General features: G+C 44.5%; 1 protein-coding gene across 1 annotated transcript in view; it reads right to left on the bottom strand.

Annotated features, from left to right (window-relative positions):
• LOC308397249 (uncharacterized protein) overlaps positions 1-20,853 on the bottom strand; it is a 30,731-nt gene extending 9,878 nt beyond the window's left edge. The window contains exons 1-2 of the mRNA XM_080883068.1: positions 20,784-20,853; positions 14,306-14,411 (exon numbers count right to left, since the gene is read on the bottom strand). Of these exons, the coding sequence (XP_080739194.1) occupies positions 14,306-14,323 (18 nt within the window). The 5' untranslated portion in view covers positions 14,324-14,411; positions 20,784-20,853. The remainder of the gene's footprint in view (positions 1-14,305; positions 14,412-20,783) is intronic.
• Positions 20,854-22,142: the final 1,289 nt, after the last annotated feature.

Here is a 22,142-nt window from a genome sequence, read left to right as displayed (position 1 = left end):
CTTCTGGCGTTGGTCCATAGTGATCTTGACTAATTAGTTTTAAAATAGGGCATAGTAGTCTGACTAAATTCATTGTTGTTCATTTTGGGAGTGAATTTTGAGTTAAGAAGTTATGTGTTTAAGTTAATACGGTTTAAGGTGTGTGGAAACAAATAAATACGGTTTAAGAGGTTAAATGTGGGTTGACTGGGAATGCCAGCCAGTCAATCGGTAGTGTAGGGATAATTTGGTATTAATTGGGTAGCAGAGACGGTCTCGGGCTTCTGATAATTAAACGGGGGGGCTGAGAGCTCACCGTGAGGCTTTTTAAACAAGTAAATTCGTTTAGGACGGAGAAGCTAGGCTCTCTAGGAATGCAGTTGTTCAGCGTTTTGGCAGACGCCACATGCAACGGACGCGTTGTTATGGTTAAGCTCGGTTGGCCTACCGGGGGAATCTTGGGACGCCCTTAATGGCCAGGTAATCTATGAGTGATTGCCTTCTACTGCATTGATTGATTAAGAAGGTTAGACCTGGCTGCATCCTATCTAAACGTCAGGAGCTTGTGAACTTTAAGTAAAGCCAAAAGCGTGATCTGGGATATTTCACGCCGCTGGTGGAGATCCGGGTGTCCGGGCGGGGAAGCAGTTTTAAAGTACTAGAACTTAGTAATTTGACCGTTTTTCAAGGCGGCGTACTTGAGACGGGTAATTGATCAGCAAGAGCTAGGCTCTGGGCTGAAAGATGCTTTTAAATTAGTCAAAAATTTAGCAACACCAGCAGAGAAATAGAGAAGTGAGATAAAGTTGTTCTGGCATATGGTGTTTTCTTAGGAATTTGAGCGCTATCGGGAGGGCGTTCCCGAGGTGTGTATTGACCAGCAAGGCTAGGCCTGGGCTATAGGTGCTTTTAAATTAGTCAAAAAAAGTTAGGGGTAACCTCTTCTGGTATATGACGTCTATGTGGGCCCGTGTATACTGTATATAAATTACTCGTGTGTCTGTGCATTTAAAAGTGTAAATTGTATAAACTGTCTTGTGTTGTTGAATTTTTTCTGTGTGGATTCAGAGTGTGAAAAAACGAAAACGCCTTTCTCTTCTCTCGCTCCCAGAGAACAGAGAGTGTGTGTGTATCTCTCCTTAAGGAGAAGGGAGGGGTTGTGTGGTGCTGCGCAGTAGCGGGCACACGCGCGCGAGTACGAGCGGAGTGTGTGTGTGTGTACAGCTGCGGCCCTATTTCTCCCTTTCTGTCCTTCTGAGCTTCTTTTCGTTAGGTGAAGGGGGGTCTCAGAAGTATGGTTGAAAGATTTCAGTATATTAAATAAACTAAACCTTGTAGTCTTGTGTTGGTGATTTCCTAATGTGATTATGGTTTAATAGAATTCCATGAGTAATGATCCCTTGTGTAAAACTCCAGTAAGGTAGGAGTGCGGGGATAAATATCTTGACAAAATTTGAGAACTTTGGGTGCTTGTTGGGAGATTTTTAGTTGGGTCGTATTTCTTTCTCTACCTGGAGAAGGCAGAGATCTGTGCTCTATTTGATGTTGTGTAAATAAAGCTTTTAAAAGTTGGTTGAGTCTCTCGTATAAGGAGGGAAAACGGTGCATGGTAGATTGTTTGGATTATTCTTGTATGTGAAAACTTTGTAGTTGTTAGGGAAGTGAATGTGAGAGTGAATTTTCGCTGGCTTTGCGTGCTTAAAACTGTTAGATTAGACGTTTGTCAAGCTTTGAGCTTGAAAGGAGGATTAGAGGGTGTGTGTGTGTGTGTGTGTCTGTGGGCGGTCTCTCTCTCAGGCTGGAGCCTAGCGGAAGTTCGGCTTGACCAGCTTGTGAGATTCTGACTGCCGAAAGGAAAATACAACGAGGCAACCCCTAGGGGAGGAGCCTAAGACCGGCCATTTTGGTAAGGTAAGTGAGGTCAAAAAGCAAAATGGCTGAAGAGGAAAAGGCGACCCCTGGTGGGGGAAAGAGATACAAGCCACTGAAGGAGCAAATACAGGAATTGAAGAAAGCCATTAAAATGACTGAAGGGACGTCTTCAAAAGAGATTGCTCGTCAGTGTCAGGTTTTAGAAAAAGAAGTGAAGGAATTATGTGAAAATCAACAGAAGACATTGGAGGACAGAATCCCTCTGCACTCCCTCTTTCAACGACAAGGGGAGAAATGTGAAGAGAGAATCAAGGAGCTTGAAGAGGAATCTTTAGGACATTTCCAGGGGAGAAAAATAAAGGCTGAAAAGAAACTTATGATGGAAAAACAAAGTAAGTATTGTAAGCTTATGATTATCTCCCAAGGTGTTTCCCACTGGATGCAAGAGGAAGTGAACGACATCCAGCCAGCCTTAAAAAAGGAAGCTGAGGCTGAGGGAAAGCTATATCCCAGCCTGAAGGACTTCCTGAGTGGCCCACCCCCACCTTATATTTGTCCAGTGGTGGCCCTGGAGGGTGGTACTATGTGGGGGCCGGAAGGAAAAACAGGAAAAGTGACAGGTGGAATTGTCAACATACAGGAGAATTCTCCATCATCGACATCTGCTCCAGCCACAGTGGAGGCAGACACAGGAGTAGTGCAGCCACAATCAGGGGTACCTGCACAGAAAGCGATGCAGTCTCAATCAGCGGCAGCTGCATCAGAGGTAAGTCAGCCTCACCCAGTTGCTGGGACATCACAAGGAATTACTACACGGGGGTTGATCTTGATTCCTCCCTCTCTTTTTAGCCCAGATAGAGCTACAGAAGAGGCTCAACCTGTGGCGTCTACAAGTACCGGACAGGTGACATTGCAACAGCCCAGCCAGGAAAATCCATCCCAGGAGGCCTGGACTTCAGAGGAAGACTCACCTTCAATGCAGTATCAGAAGGCGCCATCAAAGGCGACCCGAAAAACTAATCAGAGGTCAACGGTTGATGATTCTGAGAAGGAACAGTGGCAAGGCCACGTTTTCGGAAAAGAATCTGACAATCGGGAGGCCGTGATACAGCTGGAACGCCTCTTGAGAAAAATGGAGGAGGAAGGCGTAGCAACACCACGTAGCGTAGCACAAACACTTTATGCCTTGGAAAAGGACTTGGCGGCCTCAGTAGAAAGCAACACACGAAAATCCAGAGAAGTGTCAAACCTGCAAAGGGGAGGATTTGCCCCAAAGTTTCAGACTCCCACAGGAAGGACGACCCTTCGCTCTGGGAGGGTTCTGGAGGAACCAAGAGATAAAAGACCGTCCATCTTTGAGAAGAACCAGAGGAAGACTGTTGCATTGCCAACTGAAGAAGGGCAGGGTGACACAGAAGAGGAATTATCCCTCACAATGCCTTTATTGAAGGGTGGAAGGGGTGAACCAGTCTACCACCCCTACAATATCAGAGATCTTGAGGCTCTGGTGAAGCAGCTGCCCCCAATCACGGAGGGAGGAGCCGCTTGGTTGAGGAGACTAGGAAGTCTTACAGAAGGAGAGGAATTGGCTCTGGGAGATTTCCGAGCTATCGGTGGGAGGACCTTCAGAGGAGGAGGCCTCGCAGATGTAGAAGAGATAGCAAGAACTGTATGCCAACCAAACGACGTCCCCTATGCAAGGGTGCGAAATGCTCTCTCTGACGCAGTGCGTGAGAAGTATCCGACTCATAACATGGGCACTACACCTAGGATTGTTTGGACCCCAGAACATTCCCCTAGAGAGTTTATGGAGCATGCAAAAGAACAGTGGATTCTTCAAACTGGTGAACATCCTGGGCAGAATGGTGAACCAAGGGCGTGGTTCCGATCTGCAGTATTAGCAGGTCTCCCAGAACGAGTAAGAACAGATTTACAAAAGAATCCTGATTTTGCGGTGGCGGATTCAGCAAAATGGGAGAGGCACATTATACATCGACTTGAGCTGGAGAAAGACGAGGTGAACAAGAAAAAACAGGAGCTGGAGGAGGCGCAAGCGCAGTTAGTGAAATTGAAATTGGCAGAGGCGAGAGAAAAACTAAACGAAAAGAAAAAGGAAACCAAAGATGGACCTAAGAAGATGCTGGTGGCGCAGCCACGGGGCGATCCGGGGCCTGATTGGCCAGATTTGAATCCGGTTCTGTACCCTGATGACCGATGGCCCGCCAATGAATTCCCAAGGCAAGGAAGACCCGCGGGGAATTGGGGGACTACTAGGTCGCTGAGGGGACGTGGTGGATCCCAAAGGGGAGGTGGACCAAGGGGCCGTGGTCTGGGGGGACCTATGCTGGACCCGAATGTATGCCTGAGGTGTGGAGGACGAGGACATTGGATTCGTGATTGTCCTACACCACGACAGCAAGAAGCAGGTTATCCATCATCACCCCAGGCACAGGGAACTTTTCGAGGCAGAGTGGGCCAGACAAGGGGACATCAAGCTCCAAACCCAGGCATGGCGCCAGCGGCTCAGTATCCCCTGGGCTACTGGGGCGGAGAGGAGGAGCTGTACTGACGGGACCCACAGAGACCAGACAACATGGGAGTGGCAGATCCTATGTTGTCAATGAGTGTGGAAGGAGATGAAATGACCTTCCTTGTGGACACTGGGGCTACCTATTCAACACTGAAACAAAAACCAAACAGTGCCACACTTTCCAACCATGTGGTCAGTGTTGTTGGGTTTTCTGGGGTACCAATGACGCTGCCAACAACCAATCCAGCCCTGACGGTGCTGGGAAAACAGACATTGAAGCACAGCTATGTGGTGTCTCCCCATGTGCCTGTGAACTTGATGGGCAGGGATCTGCTCATTAAACTGGGGGCCACCATCATGTGTTCAGCTGATGGACTAACAGTTACACTTCCAGGAGGAAAAGAGTTTCCGTGCCTGGGGACATTTTCAAAGAACCAGTACTTGCTGAAAGACTGTGAACAAACGACCGCTGACATCTATTGGGGTCGTGTGGTGGAAGAAGGCATACTAAGACAATATCAGTTGTGGAAACCTTGGATTATGGCCTTGGCAGTCTTCTCTCCCCCCAGGGATCCGTTCCATGTCACCCTCTATTATGAGAGAAATGATGATGAAATTTACAGGGACCTGTTCCAGTCTGACCTTGAAGGCCAGACTTGGAATGTGTGTTCTCAAAACATCTATGTCGGTCCGGAGGGTGTCGCGGCAGCAGTAAAATTAACCGACGAACAACGGCCTTGGTTCAAAATGGGACCTGATTCAGTGCCCCATATAACATTGGCGGTCCATGAGAGTCATCAGGCGAAGGAGCTGGGGACGATGGTCAAAAGAGCCCTCGAGGAACCTGGCTGGCAAGCTACTCAGATTCCAGACGTTTGGTACTCGCCAAAATGCAAAATTTATCGTATCACTTGTCAATCAGAGGACACAGTGATGTTGGAGCATCAACAAATCTCAAGAATTCATGGGAGAGAAAGAACAGACCATGCGGATGCAGTTGCCGCACTTGCGACTCTTCCTGACACTTTGTGGTCAGCAGGGCCTACGGATGTGGGCCAGGCCACGTGTTCGCCCGTTTTGTTCCAGCTGAAGTCTGAAACGCCAATTTGGAAACCACAGTATAGGCAAAAGAGAGAAGCTGAGGAGGGAATTGCAGAAACCATTGAGGGGCTATTGAAAGTAGGGGTGCTTGAGCCCTCTCAATCCTACTGGAATACTCCTATTTTGCCAGTAGAGAAGCATGGGACAGGAAAGTACAGAATGGCACATGACTTAAGAGCCATCAATGCCATTCTACGTACTGACACGGTGCCAGTCCCAAACCCATACACAGCCTTGACGGCATTAACAACAGACCAGAAGTGGTTACATGTATTGATTTAGCGAATGCATTTTTCTGTCTCCCATTGCATGAGTCTCTGAGGGACATGTTTTCATTCACATATGGGGGACAACAGTACAGATACACAAGGTTGCCACAAGGGTTTGCACTTTCCCCTGGCATTTTCAACCAAGTGTTGAAAGAAGCTTTATCGCCATGCCATCTCCCAGAGGGGTGTTCACTAGTGCAATATGTTGATGATTTGCTCATTGCAGCTCCGTCTGCTTCGGCATGTACGGCAGCTTCACTTACCATACTGAAGAGACTCGCTGAGTGCGGTTTCAAGGTCAGTAAAGAAAAGTTGCAGTTGGTCCGACCAGAAGTAACATTTCTGGGCCGTGTCATTGCTCACAAATCAGTGGGTCTGCTAAACACTCATCGTGATCAGATTTTGACACATCCAAGACCGCGTACGGTTAAGGAGTTGCTCTCATTCTTGGGGTTAACAGGATACAGCCGGCACTTCATTCCAAATTATGCAGGCAAAACAGCCCTGTTGAGGGATTTGGTAAAAACGGCAGGTGTCAGAAATCTTAAGGCTGAACTGCCATGGACATCGGCAACTGAGTCGGCATTTATTGCATTAAAACAGGACTTATCTAGATCGGCTGATCTTGCTATTCCTAATTATGAACAACCCTTCTATCTTGATGTTTCTGAAACACACGGGATAGCTAATGGGGTGTTGTTTCAGAAAAAAGGGGGAGGAAGAGATGTACTTATGTACGTCAGCATTAGGCTGAATTCATTAGAGACAAGGCACCCGAGATGCACTCAGCATGCCATTGGGGTGTCAAAAATTATACAAAAGACAGCACATTAAGTGAGGGATCATCCGTTGAAGGTGCTGACCACCCACAGTGTGGTGGCATATGTTAACTCACAAGCCTTCACCATGACACCTCTTACACAACAGAGAGTGTGTAGAGTTTTAGACGCTCCTAACTTGACCTTCACACATGAAGGAATTAACATGGCAGATTTAATGGAGTCAGGAGGAGAACCTCATGACTGCGCAAAGAGAGCTGAAGTGGACGAGAAGATAAGAGAAGACTTGAAAGCAGAACCTCTGACAGGAGCTGAAGATTGGTTCACTGATGGATGCTGCTACAGGGATGATGAAGGATTAAAAGCAGGCTACGCGGTAGTTTGCAGAAAAGGGGCTGCATTTGAAGTGAAGGAGGCTGGAAGACTTGAAGGGCAGCAGTCAGCCCAAAGAGCAGAAGTAATTGCTCTAAGTCGAGCTTTGAGACTTGCAAAAGGAAAAAGAGTCAACATTTACACGGACTCAGCTTATGCTTTTGGAGCGGCTCATGTGGAGCTGGCCCAATGGAGAAGAGCAGGATTCAGGACAGCAGATAACGCACCAATCTGCCACAAAAAGGAAATGGAGGAACTTGAGCAGGCCTTGGGAGATCCAGAGGAGGTGAGCATCATAAAATGCAAAGGCCACTCCTCAGGGACCGGCCTGATGGCCAGAGGAAATCAGGAAGCCGATCGAGCTGCAAAGGAGGCAGCGGGTTATAAAGCATCACGACAGATGGTACAAATAACGGTGGAAGAAGAATCAGGAGTTAACATGCTAGAGGAGGCCAGGAAGGCCCAAGGGGAGGCTGCCCCAGAAGAGAAGGGGATCTGGAAGAATCGAGGAGCCTGGGAAGAAGGAGGTCTCTGGCGAGGACCTGACGGTCGACCAGTGTTGACAGCCAACTTGGCAAAACAGAAGATTGCCGAAGCGCACGGCCTTGGACATGTAGGTGTCGCCCAGATGGGGAGACATCTGTGCCATTGGTGGCATCCCTTTTTGAAGGATATGATCAAGGAAAAGGCTAGGACCTGTCTGATCTGTGGGAGGCACAATCCGAAGCCAGTGATTAAACCAGAGGCAGGTAAGTTCCCCATTCCAGAAAGACCAGGTGAAGAGATTGTCATTGACTTCACTGACATGATTGATCCAGGTCCAGGAGGAGTTCGATATCTACTGGTAAGTGTAGATGCTTTGACGGGTTGGCCTGAGGCATGGCCTACCAAGAGGGAGGATGCAAAAAGTGTGATTAAGTGTTTAATCAATCATTACATCCCCCGGCATGGTTTCCCTAAGCGGATTAGGTCCGACAATGGGACTCATTTCAAAAACAAAGATTTGGCAGAGGTAGAACAGAAGCTGGGGTTACAACATAGATTTGGCACAGTATATCACCCCCAGTCGCAGGGAAAGGTAGAAAGAATGAATCTAAATCTGAAGAATAAAATTGCTAAGATTTCAGCTCACACGGGGCTAAATTGGGTAGCAGCCCTGCCAGTTGCATTGATGATAATAAGATGTTGTGTTAATCAATCCACAGGTTTCACACCATATGAGCTGTTGACAGGACGACAGTTTCCAGGTCCTTGGACAACAGTTCCGGCGGAAGAAAGTGTAAAAAGTAATAGAAAACATATTGAATGTTGGAAAGAATTAAAAGCTCTTGTGTCTAGTTTCACACAACAGGTTGGAGAAGGGGTGAAAGCGGAGGACAGGTCCATCCCCGATGCCAAGGCGGTGTGGCTGAAGGTCATTAAGCGAAAGTGGAGAGACCCGAGGTGGACCGGACCTTTCGAAGTAACTGCCCGAACCACCAGTGCTGTCCGTCTAAAGGGGAAAGGGGAGACCTGGTTCCATTGGTCTCAGTGTGCAGTCGCGGACGAGAGTTTGCTGGAGCTAGCCTCCACCCAATCGACGCAGGGGGGAACATAGAGCCAGAATAATACTCGTTCCACCTGTGCTACGGTCCTCCTCAGTAGTCTAACCTGAATGAGGCGAAGAAAGAAGAGGAGCGTCACGCGCCAAGGAGGAATCCATTACAGGCTCTTAAATAGGCTAGGGCTCTAGTCTAAAGTATTTGATAGTTTGAAGGAATCGTAATAGTTTTGTAGGTTACTTGCATATTTTTATACTCATAACCTTATACTCTTTTTGTAACCTTATCTTTTTAGCATAGAGTAAAAGTAAACGAGCCTGGGAACAGTCATCATGAAATTGTGGGAAAATTGGAAAATAACGGGGGTGTTGGGGTTAATAAGTGTTATAACGTGTTTCTTTGTTTTTTGGCAGACAGGTGAATTGCCCAGACACAGAGGTCTATCCGCTCCTGAGCCCGAACCGATCAAATCGTCGAAAAAAGTCAAGCGTGCGGTTGGTTCAGGTGGGGATGATGGGTGTCTCAAAGCCAGTGGCGGAGTCGAGTTTGGGTATGTTAATGGATCCACAACAGCGTTCACATTCGATTTGTGTGAGGTAATTAAATGCTCGGGTGACGGGAATAGTTGGAGAACATATAATGTGTGGGTTTGTTATCATCCAATGATGTGTTACCCTAAGTCGGTGTGGGGCCCATCATGGGATAGTGACATCTACACCTATGTAACGGATCAGTGGTGTTCTTGGCAGGATGTGGTCGCGTGGACAGGAGTAGGATGGCAGCCAACGGTGCCACCGGCCCTTGAAGGAATAGCTATTCAGAGAGATTATTCTGTTACAAATAACCCTATTACTCTTTCCCTAGGACCATGGAGTGAACTCCCTGAACCTGGGTTTGATGGAGGTGCGTTTTATTTAGTAGTAGGGGTAGATAAAGTAGGGACAGATCCATTCGGGTTAATTCGGGTGAATTTATTTAATCCCAGGTCTAAACCGCTGGGAAATGACTCGGCACTGAATCTTACGGTGCAAACAGATCCCGTAGAGACAGTTACTTACAAGGATCCAGAAGAAAAATGGTTTGTTGCCACTGATTATACTAGGTTAAAACCTCAGGAGTTGATAGAGCGTGCCACAGGTTTTGGAGATAGGAATCTTTGGTTAGATTGGGTGGCTCAAAATGCTAAGGAGCAGAAAGTGGTTGATTGTGTTGCTTGTGCTACCGCTCGACCACATTTGTTTACTGAACCCGCTCCTCTGTATCCAGAGGATGAGTGGGGATATAATTGCATGTTGAGATTAACTAGAGAGGCGGTGGACACAGGTAACTGCACCACTTTGTCAGGTTTATATCCGCCAATTGATAAACGCACACAACCAGGTTCATTCACACCAAAACGAGATAATTATACATGTTTTGAGTTTTCTACAGACAGAGTGAGATTTAGGCTAGGAAGGATTAATCCAAGCTGGTGCCAGAGGACAATCACAGGTAGGACTACCAATGATGTAAGTGACCCAAGCACAATTATAGGCACCTGGGCGAGAGGTGGGCTATATTATTATTGTGGGGAGTACACCCTTTTGGTGCAGGTTCCCTTGGGGAGTGTGGGAACGTGTGCTCTGGTGCGCCTAGCTGCACCTTTGATGCTCATAGGCAGTAGGCTAGAGACAATTCCACAGCAAGGTGCGGATGTGTCTACAGCCAGACGGAGGAGAGCCACAGGAGCTATCCACAAGTATGATCCAAGACGGGACTCGCCAACCTGGATAGACTCAATAGGAGTTCCCCGAGGAGTTCCAGATGAGTATAAGTTAGTTGATCAGATAGCGGCCGGGTTTGAAAGTGTGTTTCTGTGGGTGACTCCAAATAAAAATGTTGATCGCATTAATTATGTTCATTATAATGTGTTGAGACTCTCTAATCTCACTAGGGACGCGGTGGAAGGTCTTGCAGAACAATTAGGTCCGACGTCGTTAATGGGAATCCAAAATCGCATGGCGCTGGACATGTTATTGGCCGAGAAGGGAGGCGTGTGCGCGATGTTCGGAGATTTATGTTGCACCTTTATTCCCAACAATACAGCTCCGGACGGAACAGTCACGCGGGCGCTGGAAAATTTGAAAACGTTATCTAGAACCATGCATGAGCAATCAGGCGTGAACTCAAGGCTGGGAGATTGGTTCACATCTGTTTTTGGGCAATATAAGGGATTGTTTATGTCTGCCATGTTTTCTCTTCTAGTTTTTCTAGGTTTGTTGCTGATCGGGTGTTGTCTCATTCCTCTGGTGAGGCAGGTGTTGGGTAATCTGGTGAGCAGGGCCATAGCTTCTGGTTCAGCTGGTCCGGAACATATGATGCCGTTGCGAGAAGCCGCCTGGACGGAGGAGTGACACAATATCTCTAAAGGTTGGCCTTTTTTCAAAAGGCCAAAGAGGAGGAGTGTGATCAGGAGATATTTTATTTTGTATTCTCACAATCAGTTATCATTGATTAATCATTTACCATTTTTGAATCTGTTGACAGTATAATCTTTTAATTACATCTGTGTTACTTTGAGCAAATATTAATGCACACTGACTGTTTATATAAAGTTGTTGCACGTTAGAGCAGAGCAGTCACACCATACAGACCCACTAGTCCTGTTGGGCCCTGGCAGGCCTGCGTGGAGTTCTGCACGTACGCCGGCCTCTACTTACATGCACGCACTTATGTAACACACGCACGTTCACCTACACACTTAGTAATAATAGGAGGGTCATCTGAGGACAGTTTTTCTGATAAATACACTTTCACAAAATGCACAATGTAATACACACTTGTTTTTCTCTTAAGAGTAGCAGTTGATGTCTATATAAGGGAAAACTTTGGGATAGGCGGGGAATTGTTATCATTTGAGATCATTTCCAGTAAAGATCCAACTGTGATGTCATAAAGGCAATATAAGGAGACTGATGCTTCAGTTGACGAGAGGATTCGATTGCAAATTGTCTTTTCCCACACTAAGTGCACAAAGTGTGTAATAAAGATCACTATTTTTGACACCTACTTCGACTTGGGCTTGCTTTCTTCTCTTCCCTAACTCGAACGAACCTTAACACGTATTTTCACGACCATAAGGCGCACTTAAAAGTCTTAGATTTTCTTCAAAAAGTACGGCGCGCCCTATAGCGCAGTGCGCCCTACTATAGCGCAGTGCGCCCTATACCTGTTCTTTTATACCTGTATAAAAGAACAGGTATGTGCATTATGCAGAACATCGTTGTTTTAACAACCCTGAAAATGCCAAAGAGACACGCTTGCGAAGCACAGTTTAAACTGAAGGCCATCAGCTACGCGGAGGAACATGGAAATCGAGCAGCGGCGAGAGAATTTAAGATTAACAAATCGATGGTTTGCAAATGGAGGAAGCTAGAAAACAAGCTCCGGCAGGTCAAGAAAACGCAGCTGAGTTTCCGCGGACATAAGGCGAGGAGGCCCGAGTTGGAGGAAAGACTCGAGCGGTGGATCATCGAGCAAAGAACGAGCGGGAGAAGCGTTTCGACGGTCACCATTCGGCTAAAAGCAGTTTCACTAGCTGAAGAGATGAACATTGAACATTTCCAAGGAGGCCCGTCTTGGTGCTTTCGTTTGATGAAACGGTGCCATTTTTCCATCCGGACCAGGACTACGGTAGCGCAGCAACTTCCAGCGGATTATAAGGAAAAGCTGGCCATCTTCTGCTCCTACTGCAGCAAACACATCGGCGACAAAAACATCCAGCCCAGCCACATCACAAACATGGACGAGGTCCCGCTCACTTTTGACATCCCGGTGAGTCACACTGTGGAGAAGCAGGGGACCAGCACGGTAGCGATACGCACAACGGGGTATGAAAAGTCTTCTTTTACTGTTGTGCTTGGCTGCCATGCTAATGGACAGAAACTGCCGCCTATGGTGATTTTTAAGCGAAAGACTTTGCCTAAAGAGAAGTTTCCAGCAGGAATCATCATTAAGGCAAATGAAAAGGGCTGGATGGATGAGGAAATGATGAAAGACTGGCTGAGGGAGGTGTATGTAAGGAGACCAGGTGGTTTTTTTCCACGCATCACCATCGCTGTTGATCTGTGACTCTATGCGTGCCCATCTCACAGCCGATGTGAAAAAACTAGTGAAACAAATGAACTGTGAGCTTGCTGTCATTCCGGGAGGCCTGACGAAGGAACTCCAACCACTGGACATCGGTGTGAACCGCCCGTTCAAAGTAAGGCTGCGAGCGGCCTGGGAGCGATGGATGACCGATGGGGACCACAGTTTCACCAAGAGTGGAAGGCAGCGCCGGGCGAGTTACGCCACAATTTGCCAATGGATTGTAGATGCTTGGGCTAACATGGCTGCTGGCTCTGTTGTTCGAGCTTTCGCAAAAGCCGGCATCGTTTCCGAGGAGCCGCACGGCACGGAAAGTGACTCTGACAGTGAAGAAAGTGAACCTGGCATGTTTGATGGAGATTTAGCGCAGCTGTTCAATTCAGACACAGAGGATGAGGACTTCGATAGGTTTGATTGATGATAAAAATGTGAGTACCAAACTTTGTTTTGCTCCTGCTTTATTTTTAAATATGCACACTTGTATGCTTGTGTGTTGTTGATGATGACGATTACTGGTAATAAAAATGTGAGTACCGAACTCAGGTTTGCTCCTGCTTTATTTTTAAATACGCATACGGTACTTGTATGCGCCCTATGATCCAGTGCGCCTTATGTGTGTGTTAAATACAGTAAAGGCACACATAACTGAGACATGATACATAGATATGATACATCTGTATACACACTGTCACAGATACTTGTCTGTGAGTGAAGTGATTAATATAATAACTATAATATTGGCCATATCATATTTACACTGACTTTAGTCTCATGAACAACATCAGCTAATTGTTATTTACAGCTAATCTTAAACGACTGTTCAGCACAGAAATGAAGCCCAACAATCATGTTTCACAGTCCTGTGGTCTCAGCCTCAGATACTCATCAAATCACACAGAGCTCATGTAGAAACAAATGAACTAAATATGTTCTCCATCATTTCTGTCAAACAAAGCTGTATGAAACGTTTCCAGCTGTTAGTATCATGGTTGCTAGGCAACCTGGGCAGCGCGACGGAGGCTAGACGTCCCATTTCACGAGCCTACGAGCCTCGCACTTCGGCCTTAGCGGTCTTTGAGTACGCGGCCCTTGAGGACTTTAAAGCTGCAGAACCTGAATCGGGATACAGCCATGATGATCTCCAGCCTCGTGCTCGCCAACATTCTCACCTGAGTTAAGAAGACGATCACTGAAATGGTCTCAGCAGGTCCTTTGATGACAGCAATGAAATGCAGCGGTAAGGCTTTTTGGGGATTAAGTTCGTTTTCATGGCAAAGAAGGACGATGCAGTTCATCTGATCACTCCTCATAACATTCTGGAGTGCAGGCAAAATGCTATTATAAAAACTTAAGCAGCAACTTCTCCAGGTTCCAATATTTATGCAATTCTCAAACCTTTTGGCCACGACTGTATAACCTCTTCTGAAGTTTAGTGGATATTATACATGGTTATGCTCAGGATGTGTCGGCCAGTTTCCACTGGAAACGCCTTTTGGTTAAACTGTCAGCGAGGAATTTGCATTTGCACTGTTACATTTTTATATAACTTTAATGCACATAAACAACAGCTGCTTGTTTCAGTGAAAATACATTGATGGGTTTTTAATAAAGTTGTGCAGCTGTAAAGTATTTTGTCTGGTGTCAATTCTATCGTCAGCTACATCGTTATGGCAAATGTTCAAATGTATATGGTGATAAATATCTTTGGTCATATGGTCCTGCTCTGTCTGTCACCTTCTGTGTTGAGCTCATTGTTTCCTCTGTAGTGGCTGAGCTGAGTCCAAGTAGCTGAAAATGTTCCTCTGCTGCTCCGTCAGACTCTCCTCCTCCTGCTGATCAGCTGGGACACAAAACAGATCTTTGTTAGGCTCCACACTGCACTGAAGAGTCAAAGTGTCTCATATGTTCATCTGACAAGTAAAAGAACACATTTTTGTTTCCCGAGGTGGGCAACTTGTTGGAAACAAACACAAAAGGTTTGAGCACTGATACCTGCCATTGCTGGCATTGAAAGATGCAACGCCAGCAATGTGGATTGGTTTGAGTCTTGACAATCCACATTGCTGGCATCTTTCAATATGTTTGAATGCACCAGTGTAAGTGCAGCCACTCAGACTCAATGTGTTCATAGAAACAGGTGCAGATGTGTCAGGAGTTCATCCAGCAGTAGCTATGGCACTTGGCCACAGGGGGCAGCAGTGGACTGACCTGCATCTGAGACTGCTCCAGCTGCTCTGTGACAGTTAGTAGATCTGCTACAAATTGCAGATCACATGCAAGTTTTGGAAATGACATTATAAATATTCCTAACTTAGCCACGGCAGCATTGTTGATGTATTACCTATATTGGCTGAAAATGTTCATTTGCAGAGAAAAGACTGAATAACAGGAGTGGTGATTCCTGTAACTTTGTGTATATAATTTGGCATTTCTTACTGATGTAGGCCAAAAATAAATACATAAACTGAGCACCTGATGGCTTTGAACTTTTGTTGTCCATCTTCCATTGGTTTGAATTTTGCGCTCCAGTACAAACACAAATCCCCCAACCCGAGGATCAGCACAATTAACCTAACAGACCTACACCTTAGTTCACAGATTCACTTTGTCTAAGGTTGATTTCTGGGATTTCACACAACCCAGGATTCAGATCGTGAATCCATGATGGGCTTGGATTTACATCATTATAAATGAAATGTGCTCTACTTGGAAGCAGCCGGCCCCGCCCCTTTTGACGGGTTGTGTGAGACTTTAAATCATCAAACTGTAAATTATAAATTAAATTGTTATTGATCCTTTACCCCGAGTCCTAAAGTGTAGATTTATTTTCTTACTCTTCTTATATTTATTGTTTGTTTACTTGCACCGCTGTAACTGCAGCCTCGTCGTCTCGTCTCTCTATCCAGTTGTTCAGTGATGACAAGACGAATCCTACTTCCGGGCCTAAAGTAGTCTGCGTTTAATATAGCTTTGTGTTGTTAACATGTTTAATGTTATGTATTTTCTTCTATTTGATCTCAAAAAGCTCCTAAAACAGTCAGCGATCACTATTGACCTCCCTCGGCTTTTATTACCGCTAATTATTTATTTAAGCTCAGTTTTTAAAACCTTAGGATGTAACTACAGCCCAGCCCATGCAGCAGTATATGAATGACTAACCTCGTATTGTGGATAGATTATCTCAGTTGTTCTCCTGGCTGAAGTTTGGCCCTTTTACAGCATCCTGCCATGCGATTACATTTGTTCCTGACCACCGAGAACACTCACGTTAACTTTTATCGAGTGGAAAAAAAGTTAGCTTGTTTATATTATGCTAACATAGCTGTGTTGCTAACGGTCACGTAGCACATCATTATATACCAGCTAGCCCAACTTCAGTAACCCTACAAACGCCACTGCTGTTTAGTTTTCTGTCTTCATTTATGCTGGAAGTGATAGCAGAGCTGTACGTTTGAATTTGTTTCCAAAACCCCGCAGTCAGGACATGCTATATTGTATTTAGATAGAAGCTAGCGAGCTAACTCCCTGCTAACTTCTAACTCCGTTAAATGTCATAAATTCCGTTTTCATGGATGCCTGGATGTTAAACTCAATTGTTACACCTGGTAGAGCAGAACGCTGATCATTTTATTAAAGATGAAAGACTTTAGACAGTTTTTCAACTCTCAGTAATGCCATAGTGATTGTTTGATATATGGACCTGCAGCGGAGTTTAGGCCCAGACACGGCTAGTGACGTCAGACTGAACAACCGGATATGCTGGACTGTCTGTAGCGGAGATGACAATAAAGTTTATGTCTGTGAAGGTTCTCAGTCATCCAGGTCATCGTAGTCAAAGGAGCTTGCATAGAAAAGCGTCTGGACTTCTTTAAGTTACTTGAAGACGTTTCACCTCTCATCCGAGAAGCTTCTTCAGTTCTAAGGTCAAATGGTGGAGAGTCCCAGATATAAACCTAGTGGGAGTGACCCCCCACAGAGGGACAAAAGAAGAAGCTTCTCGGATGAGAGGTGAAACGTCTTCAAGTAACTTAAAGAAGTCCAGACGCTTTTCTATGCAAGCTCCTTTGACAATAAAGTTTACTTTGACTTCAGCAGCGCGCAGGCGCACCGAGGGCTCTCGCGCTCACTTTATATAATTTAGAAAAAACATCGGTGCAGATTATAAGTCTGTATCATAATATCTGTTTGTTGTGTTGTTTTTATTTTGTTTTGCGAGTTGGTTATTAGATGCCGCTGCAGCCAGCCAGAGACTCCCCGCCATAATAAACTACGTATTCTCTTATTGCTGTTACCAAGTTCCTGTGAAAAGCAGATTTTTCCCACTGCTGACTCAGCTGGATCAGGGAGAGTGACTGAGGCAGATATTGAGCTGTCAGTGTTTTTATATAACATTAAAGTCCCTGAGGGTATGGCACCAAGCACCATTGAGAATTCCCCAACACTGTTTGACAAGTTTGACGAGCATCTTGACTTTTGGTCTTTGGATATTAACAGTCCTGGATATGTGACTTCTTGTTTAACAGAAATGTTACAGAGAGCATTTGCAGTGCAGCCTTTAATTGCTAGTAATTCACATTTTTTTAGATTTAGACATAAAGCAGATGCCTCAGAGAAATCACTAATAACACTAAGGGCTGGACGGATTTGATTTGCATTCTTCAAGAAGAGTGTGGTGTCATCAGCTAGCTGGCTGATGATGAGCTCCTTATCAGCTGTGCTGATTCCTTGTATAACAGGTCAAATCTCGGGGTGGAGTCTTAATCATTTTAATTGAGCTATTGCCATTCGTGTACAAGGTTTTGATAGCTTTACAGAAAAATGCCAAATTTTTCCAAAGAGTGGAAAATAAATTGATGTTCAATTGTATCAAAAGCCTTTTAAAAATCCAGGAAGAGAATGAAGCTATAGTCAGATACCAAATCAGAGTAATCAAGTAGATCTAAAACCAGTCTCATGTTCTTAGAAAGGTGTCTGTTTCTCATAAAGCCTGATTGTGTCTCATCGATAATTGTGTCCAAGAACTCTTTCATTCTGTTAGCAAGTACTAAAGCCATAATCTCATAGTCATCATTGAGCAGACAGATGGGTCTCCAATTATCAATAAGAAGTAAGTCTTTGTTTGGCTTTGGAATAAGTGTTATGAGACCCTGAGTAAGAGTAGGAGGGAGGATGTTATTCTCTACACTTCCTATGAAAAGCTGCAGTAAGAACGGAGCCAGGAGATTAGAAAATGATTCATAAAACTCTGCAGTTAAACCATCTATGCCGGGAGATTTGTTGGCCTTAAGTGCAGAAATAGGATTACAAACGTCCTCCACAGTCAGAGGGCTGTCACAGTGACTTCTATCTTCCACAACAATAGTTTTTAGGTTTTTAATATTATTGAGAAACAGCGTTGAGACATATATATATATATTCTACTTTTCTAAATGATTGACTATTTCAATGGAGAACCTAAATGACACGGACCCGTGTTTGTTATTACATATCTCTATTTTGAATGTGACAAGTCTATCATTGCCTGTTATTCATAGGTATTCACAGAGTTTTTGGCCTTTTTTTTCCTCTATAACAGTTAATTGACTCTTTACAGTGGCCTGCTATGGTTAATAATAACATGTTCAGTCATGAGTGAAATCAAAGCTTTTCTTCACTTTAGCATTTAACATTCCCAACAATATAATGTGATACCTTAATTAAAACATGGCTAATAAAACACAATTTTCTTAATGCAAACATCAGTGACTCAACATTAGCAACCAAAGGGTTCAGTCTGCAGCTCACACTCATGTGAAGCTACAGCCTCCCCCTTTAGTCTCTGTCATCCTTCTACTCCTGCAACAACAAAACAAGACAAAACCTCCACCCTTCTTCTACAGGCTGGGTGAATTGTTGTGGACATTCACTAATCCTAAAGTCGGCACCGTTTTTGTCTCAGTATCAAGTCAGTTAAGCTTTTAGTCGTCAGTCCATCACAGTCCAGTCACATGCATACATCCACACACATTCATACCAGATATTGCTGATAATGGAGTCTCACGCGCAGCCTATTCGAGCCTCCATCACCAGCAAGATGACATCATCATTTTAAAGGAAAACAGCTCCTTGTTTTTGGACTGGATTGACTCGCTGCAATCCTTTTAGGCTCAGGACTTCTCATGTGATCAATGTCACATATAAGTGAATTTCTCCCAAGCCCATTATAATCATGGAGAAAAACACTTTGCCACTGTTTCCAGTAAGAATATTTTATAGCGCTTTAAAGTTCAACCTCTCAGGTCTGGATTAAAGAGCTGATTTGTTAAATCGGGAACTCACAAAATACCAAAATATCACCACCGGTGGATCACACCTCTCAGATGTTCTTATCTCAGTGCACTGTAACAAAAGCACAAACAAACGCAACCAATAAAATACTAATAAAGTAACAAATACTGGGGCCCATTGCAAACATGTCCAAGCATAAAACCATCTTTCTCTCTCTTAGAGAAAGAAAACAATCCAAACCTCACTGATAAAATCAACCTAGTGTCAAGCAAAACCCAAAAATCAACCAAAACTTCACCAGAAAGTTTTCCTCCCTCCCGGGACAATATTGTGCAGGAATACAGGCACCGTAACTCCTTTTGCACTGACAAAAACATGTTGGATTTACTTGATTCAATAGTGGACACTGGTTGCACACAAAGGTTTTGCTTTGGCAGAAACTTAAACGACTGAGTTAAATCAACACAACCTTTTCATATTCAGTAAACCTGCATGTTGTGTTCATAAAACACGATTGAAACATGTTCAGATGGAGTAAGTTGAGCTCCTGGAACATTTTAATCCTTCAATTGAAATTGAATGGGTCTACAACAACTACCATCCTCCTATCTCTATCCTGGTTGCAGCAGGGCTGGGAAATAACCCTGAAGTGATAGGTTACCAGGCAGGGTACACCCTGGACAGCTCACCAGTCTATCAGATAGAAACACACAGCCGTTTACATTCATGGATAATTTAGCCCAGGACCTTCTTACTGTGGAGCAACAGCACTAACCAGCATGCCAACAATGGAGGAAATACAGGAAAGCTATGATTTCCTGTATTTGAGGCAGAATTATTTTGTTCTTGCCCTTGACAGGTTAATCCACAATAAATAGCAACAGCATGCATGTGGTGTGTGTGTCGTTGTCTGCCTCTTATAACTCCAGTGATTTTCCTGTAGTTTGAAATCTTATGCGGTGTTGACACAATAATTTGTTGTAAACCAGGAAATTCCCAACTGTGGTAGAAAGCACAGCTTAGCCTTAGCAAATGTTCAAAGAAAAGTCGTCACTTCCTGATTTCTGCTTCACTGATAAATATTGTCACACTGGGGTTTTTGCAAATGATATCAGTGAGCACTGTGTGGCAGCTGGAGTCAGACAACTGAAGCTCCCACAATCAAGACCACAAACAGCTTTCAAAGGAGATTTGAAGCTTTTCTGGCAGCAAGCTTCATGATTTATGGGACTGGAACTGGAACAGAAACTACCTGATCACCAATGGTGAGCTGGCATGGAATTATTTTTATGACATTTTATCAAAGTTATAAATAAGCATGCCCATTAACACATAGTGAGTGAGCATGTTGTCTTCCCACGCAGTGAACAGCGGATGCTAATGTTTTTGTCACTTTTTACAGAGTCAAACTCAAAGTAAGGTCAGTGCTTCCACGCTTTAAACGCTGCACGCTCACACTCTCTCCACACTCGATAGATTATCCATTGTTCATCTGCACACAGCTGCGGTTTTAGTAACGCAGTAACGCAGTGTGCTTACGGGAAAGTAACAGTAATCTAATTACCTTTTTTGCAATAGTAATCCCTCACTTTACTCGTTTCTTGAAAAAAGTAATCGGATTACTGCCCATCTCTGGTTGGAGCTGTGCACTTGTGGGTTCCACCTTGTGTACACGTTTATCTTTGCTGTGTGTACTTGTACCTCTGAGTGGAAGCTGAACTCTTGAGTTCGAGTATCGAAGCATCAGCTGTGACGTTAAAGTCCAAACAGCTCGTTCATTTGACGTGCAAATGAACGAAGGTAACGCCGTTTTCATGTGGATGTGTCACTGAGACACTTTCCACATCCACAGCTCACAAAATGGGAAAACTATAGAAGTATAACAATGAAGAAGTTACTATGTTACGGGTCCCAAGGATGAAGACCTCGATGACAAATATGTTACCTGTAAAAGCAGGTGAAGAGCAGAGTAAGGAAGACACGATGCGTCTCTGCTTTCCTCCAGAACGTGTCTGAGTCTGATTTATTTCACACAAATAAATGCTATAAAACACTAAACATGAGCTTTCAATATACTGTTCAGCTGGTTCCTCATTCACATCAATTACATTTACTTATTTCACAACATCAGTGAAATATACTCTTTTTAACTGGTTCAGTTTCTCAAGTTCACACTTCTTTCCATAACAGCTACATCCTTTTATCATATCAATAAACACATCACATTGTCTTCTGCAGTGTCTTACTGGCTAAACAGTTCTATTCAATAACAGCATTGGTAAATACATTACATTTGTTCCCTCCAGTAATTTACTGGCAAAATCACTATTTAGTGCATCATGAAACACAGCTTGTTGAATCAACCCATGAATGCCTCTGTTAGCTACACAGAGTTGCTCAGAGTGCTTGTGTTACACTAGCTACTCAGTCACTTTAACAGAACTATTAACATTCACATCTCACAGAACTGATTTGATTGGAGCATTACAACACGTTTGCACAGAGCATAGGAGCGCACTGACTCTGCTTCACGAGCGCTCCACCTAACGAGCGGGCTCGCGGTGCGGTCGCGCGGGACACTCCTCTGGTTTTCTCCCGTGTTTACATATAAATAACTTTGGCGGACCGCCTTAACTCTCCCATTCACATTAACGTGGGTAACCATGGTGACAATAAACAACATTTTCGGTGCGAGCACCGTGTACCGACCTGTAAAAGCAGGTGAAGAGCAGAGTAAGGAAGACACGATGCGTCTCTGCTTTCCTCCAGAACGTGTCTGAGGAAGCAGCGGAAGGTGGGCTCCACTTACTGCACCCCGAAACCCCGGAGCAAGCACCAAAGTTCCGCCCTCACTGCTTTCTAACATAAAATGAATCCCTGTTACATGGATTTTCTATCCTCTTAAAGAAACTGAAAATAAATACATATAGCAATGAAAAATGTCCCGTTACATGAGTGTTTTACACAAAATAATATTAATGTGGTCATTCCCTCACAGGGGTGCCACAACTACACTGCTGTTTTGACAGAGACACAGTGTGTTTATCTAACTTGGCTGAAGCCAAAGTTCTCCAGACAAATTCAGTCTGTTTCTGCCAAGTGTGAACTCACTGGATGAGCGCCAGATACACAGAATCAAAAAGGGATAAATTACTTTTCTTATGTCATGTTCCCGTCACAAACTGGCTCAAGGAGAGGGGAAGCAGGAGTCCACAGATGAAATGTTCCTATAAATAAAGTGGAATTTATTCAAACTTTACCAAAACTTCAACACATCAAATACAAGCAGTTCAGCAGGGAGTGG

The sequence above is a fragment of the Rhamphochromis sp. 'chilingali' genome (assembly GCF_963969265.1).
Source record: "Rhamphochromis sp. 'chilingali' genome assembly, chromosome: 1".
Lineage (NCBI taxonomy): Eukaryota > Metazoa > Chordata > Actinopteri > Cichliformes > Cichlidae > Rhamphochromis > Rhamphochromis sp. 'chilingali'.
This window is presented reverse-complemented; position numbering and strand designations above follow the sequence as displayed.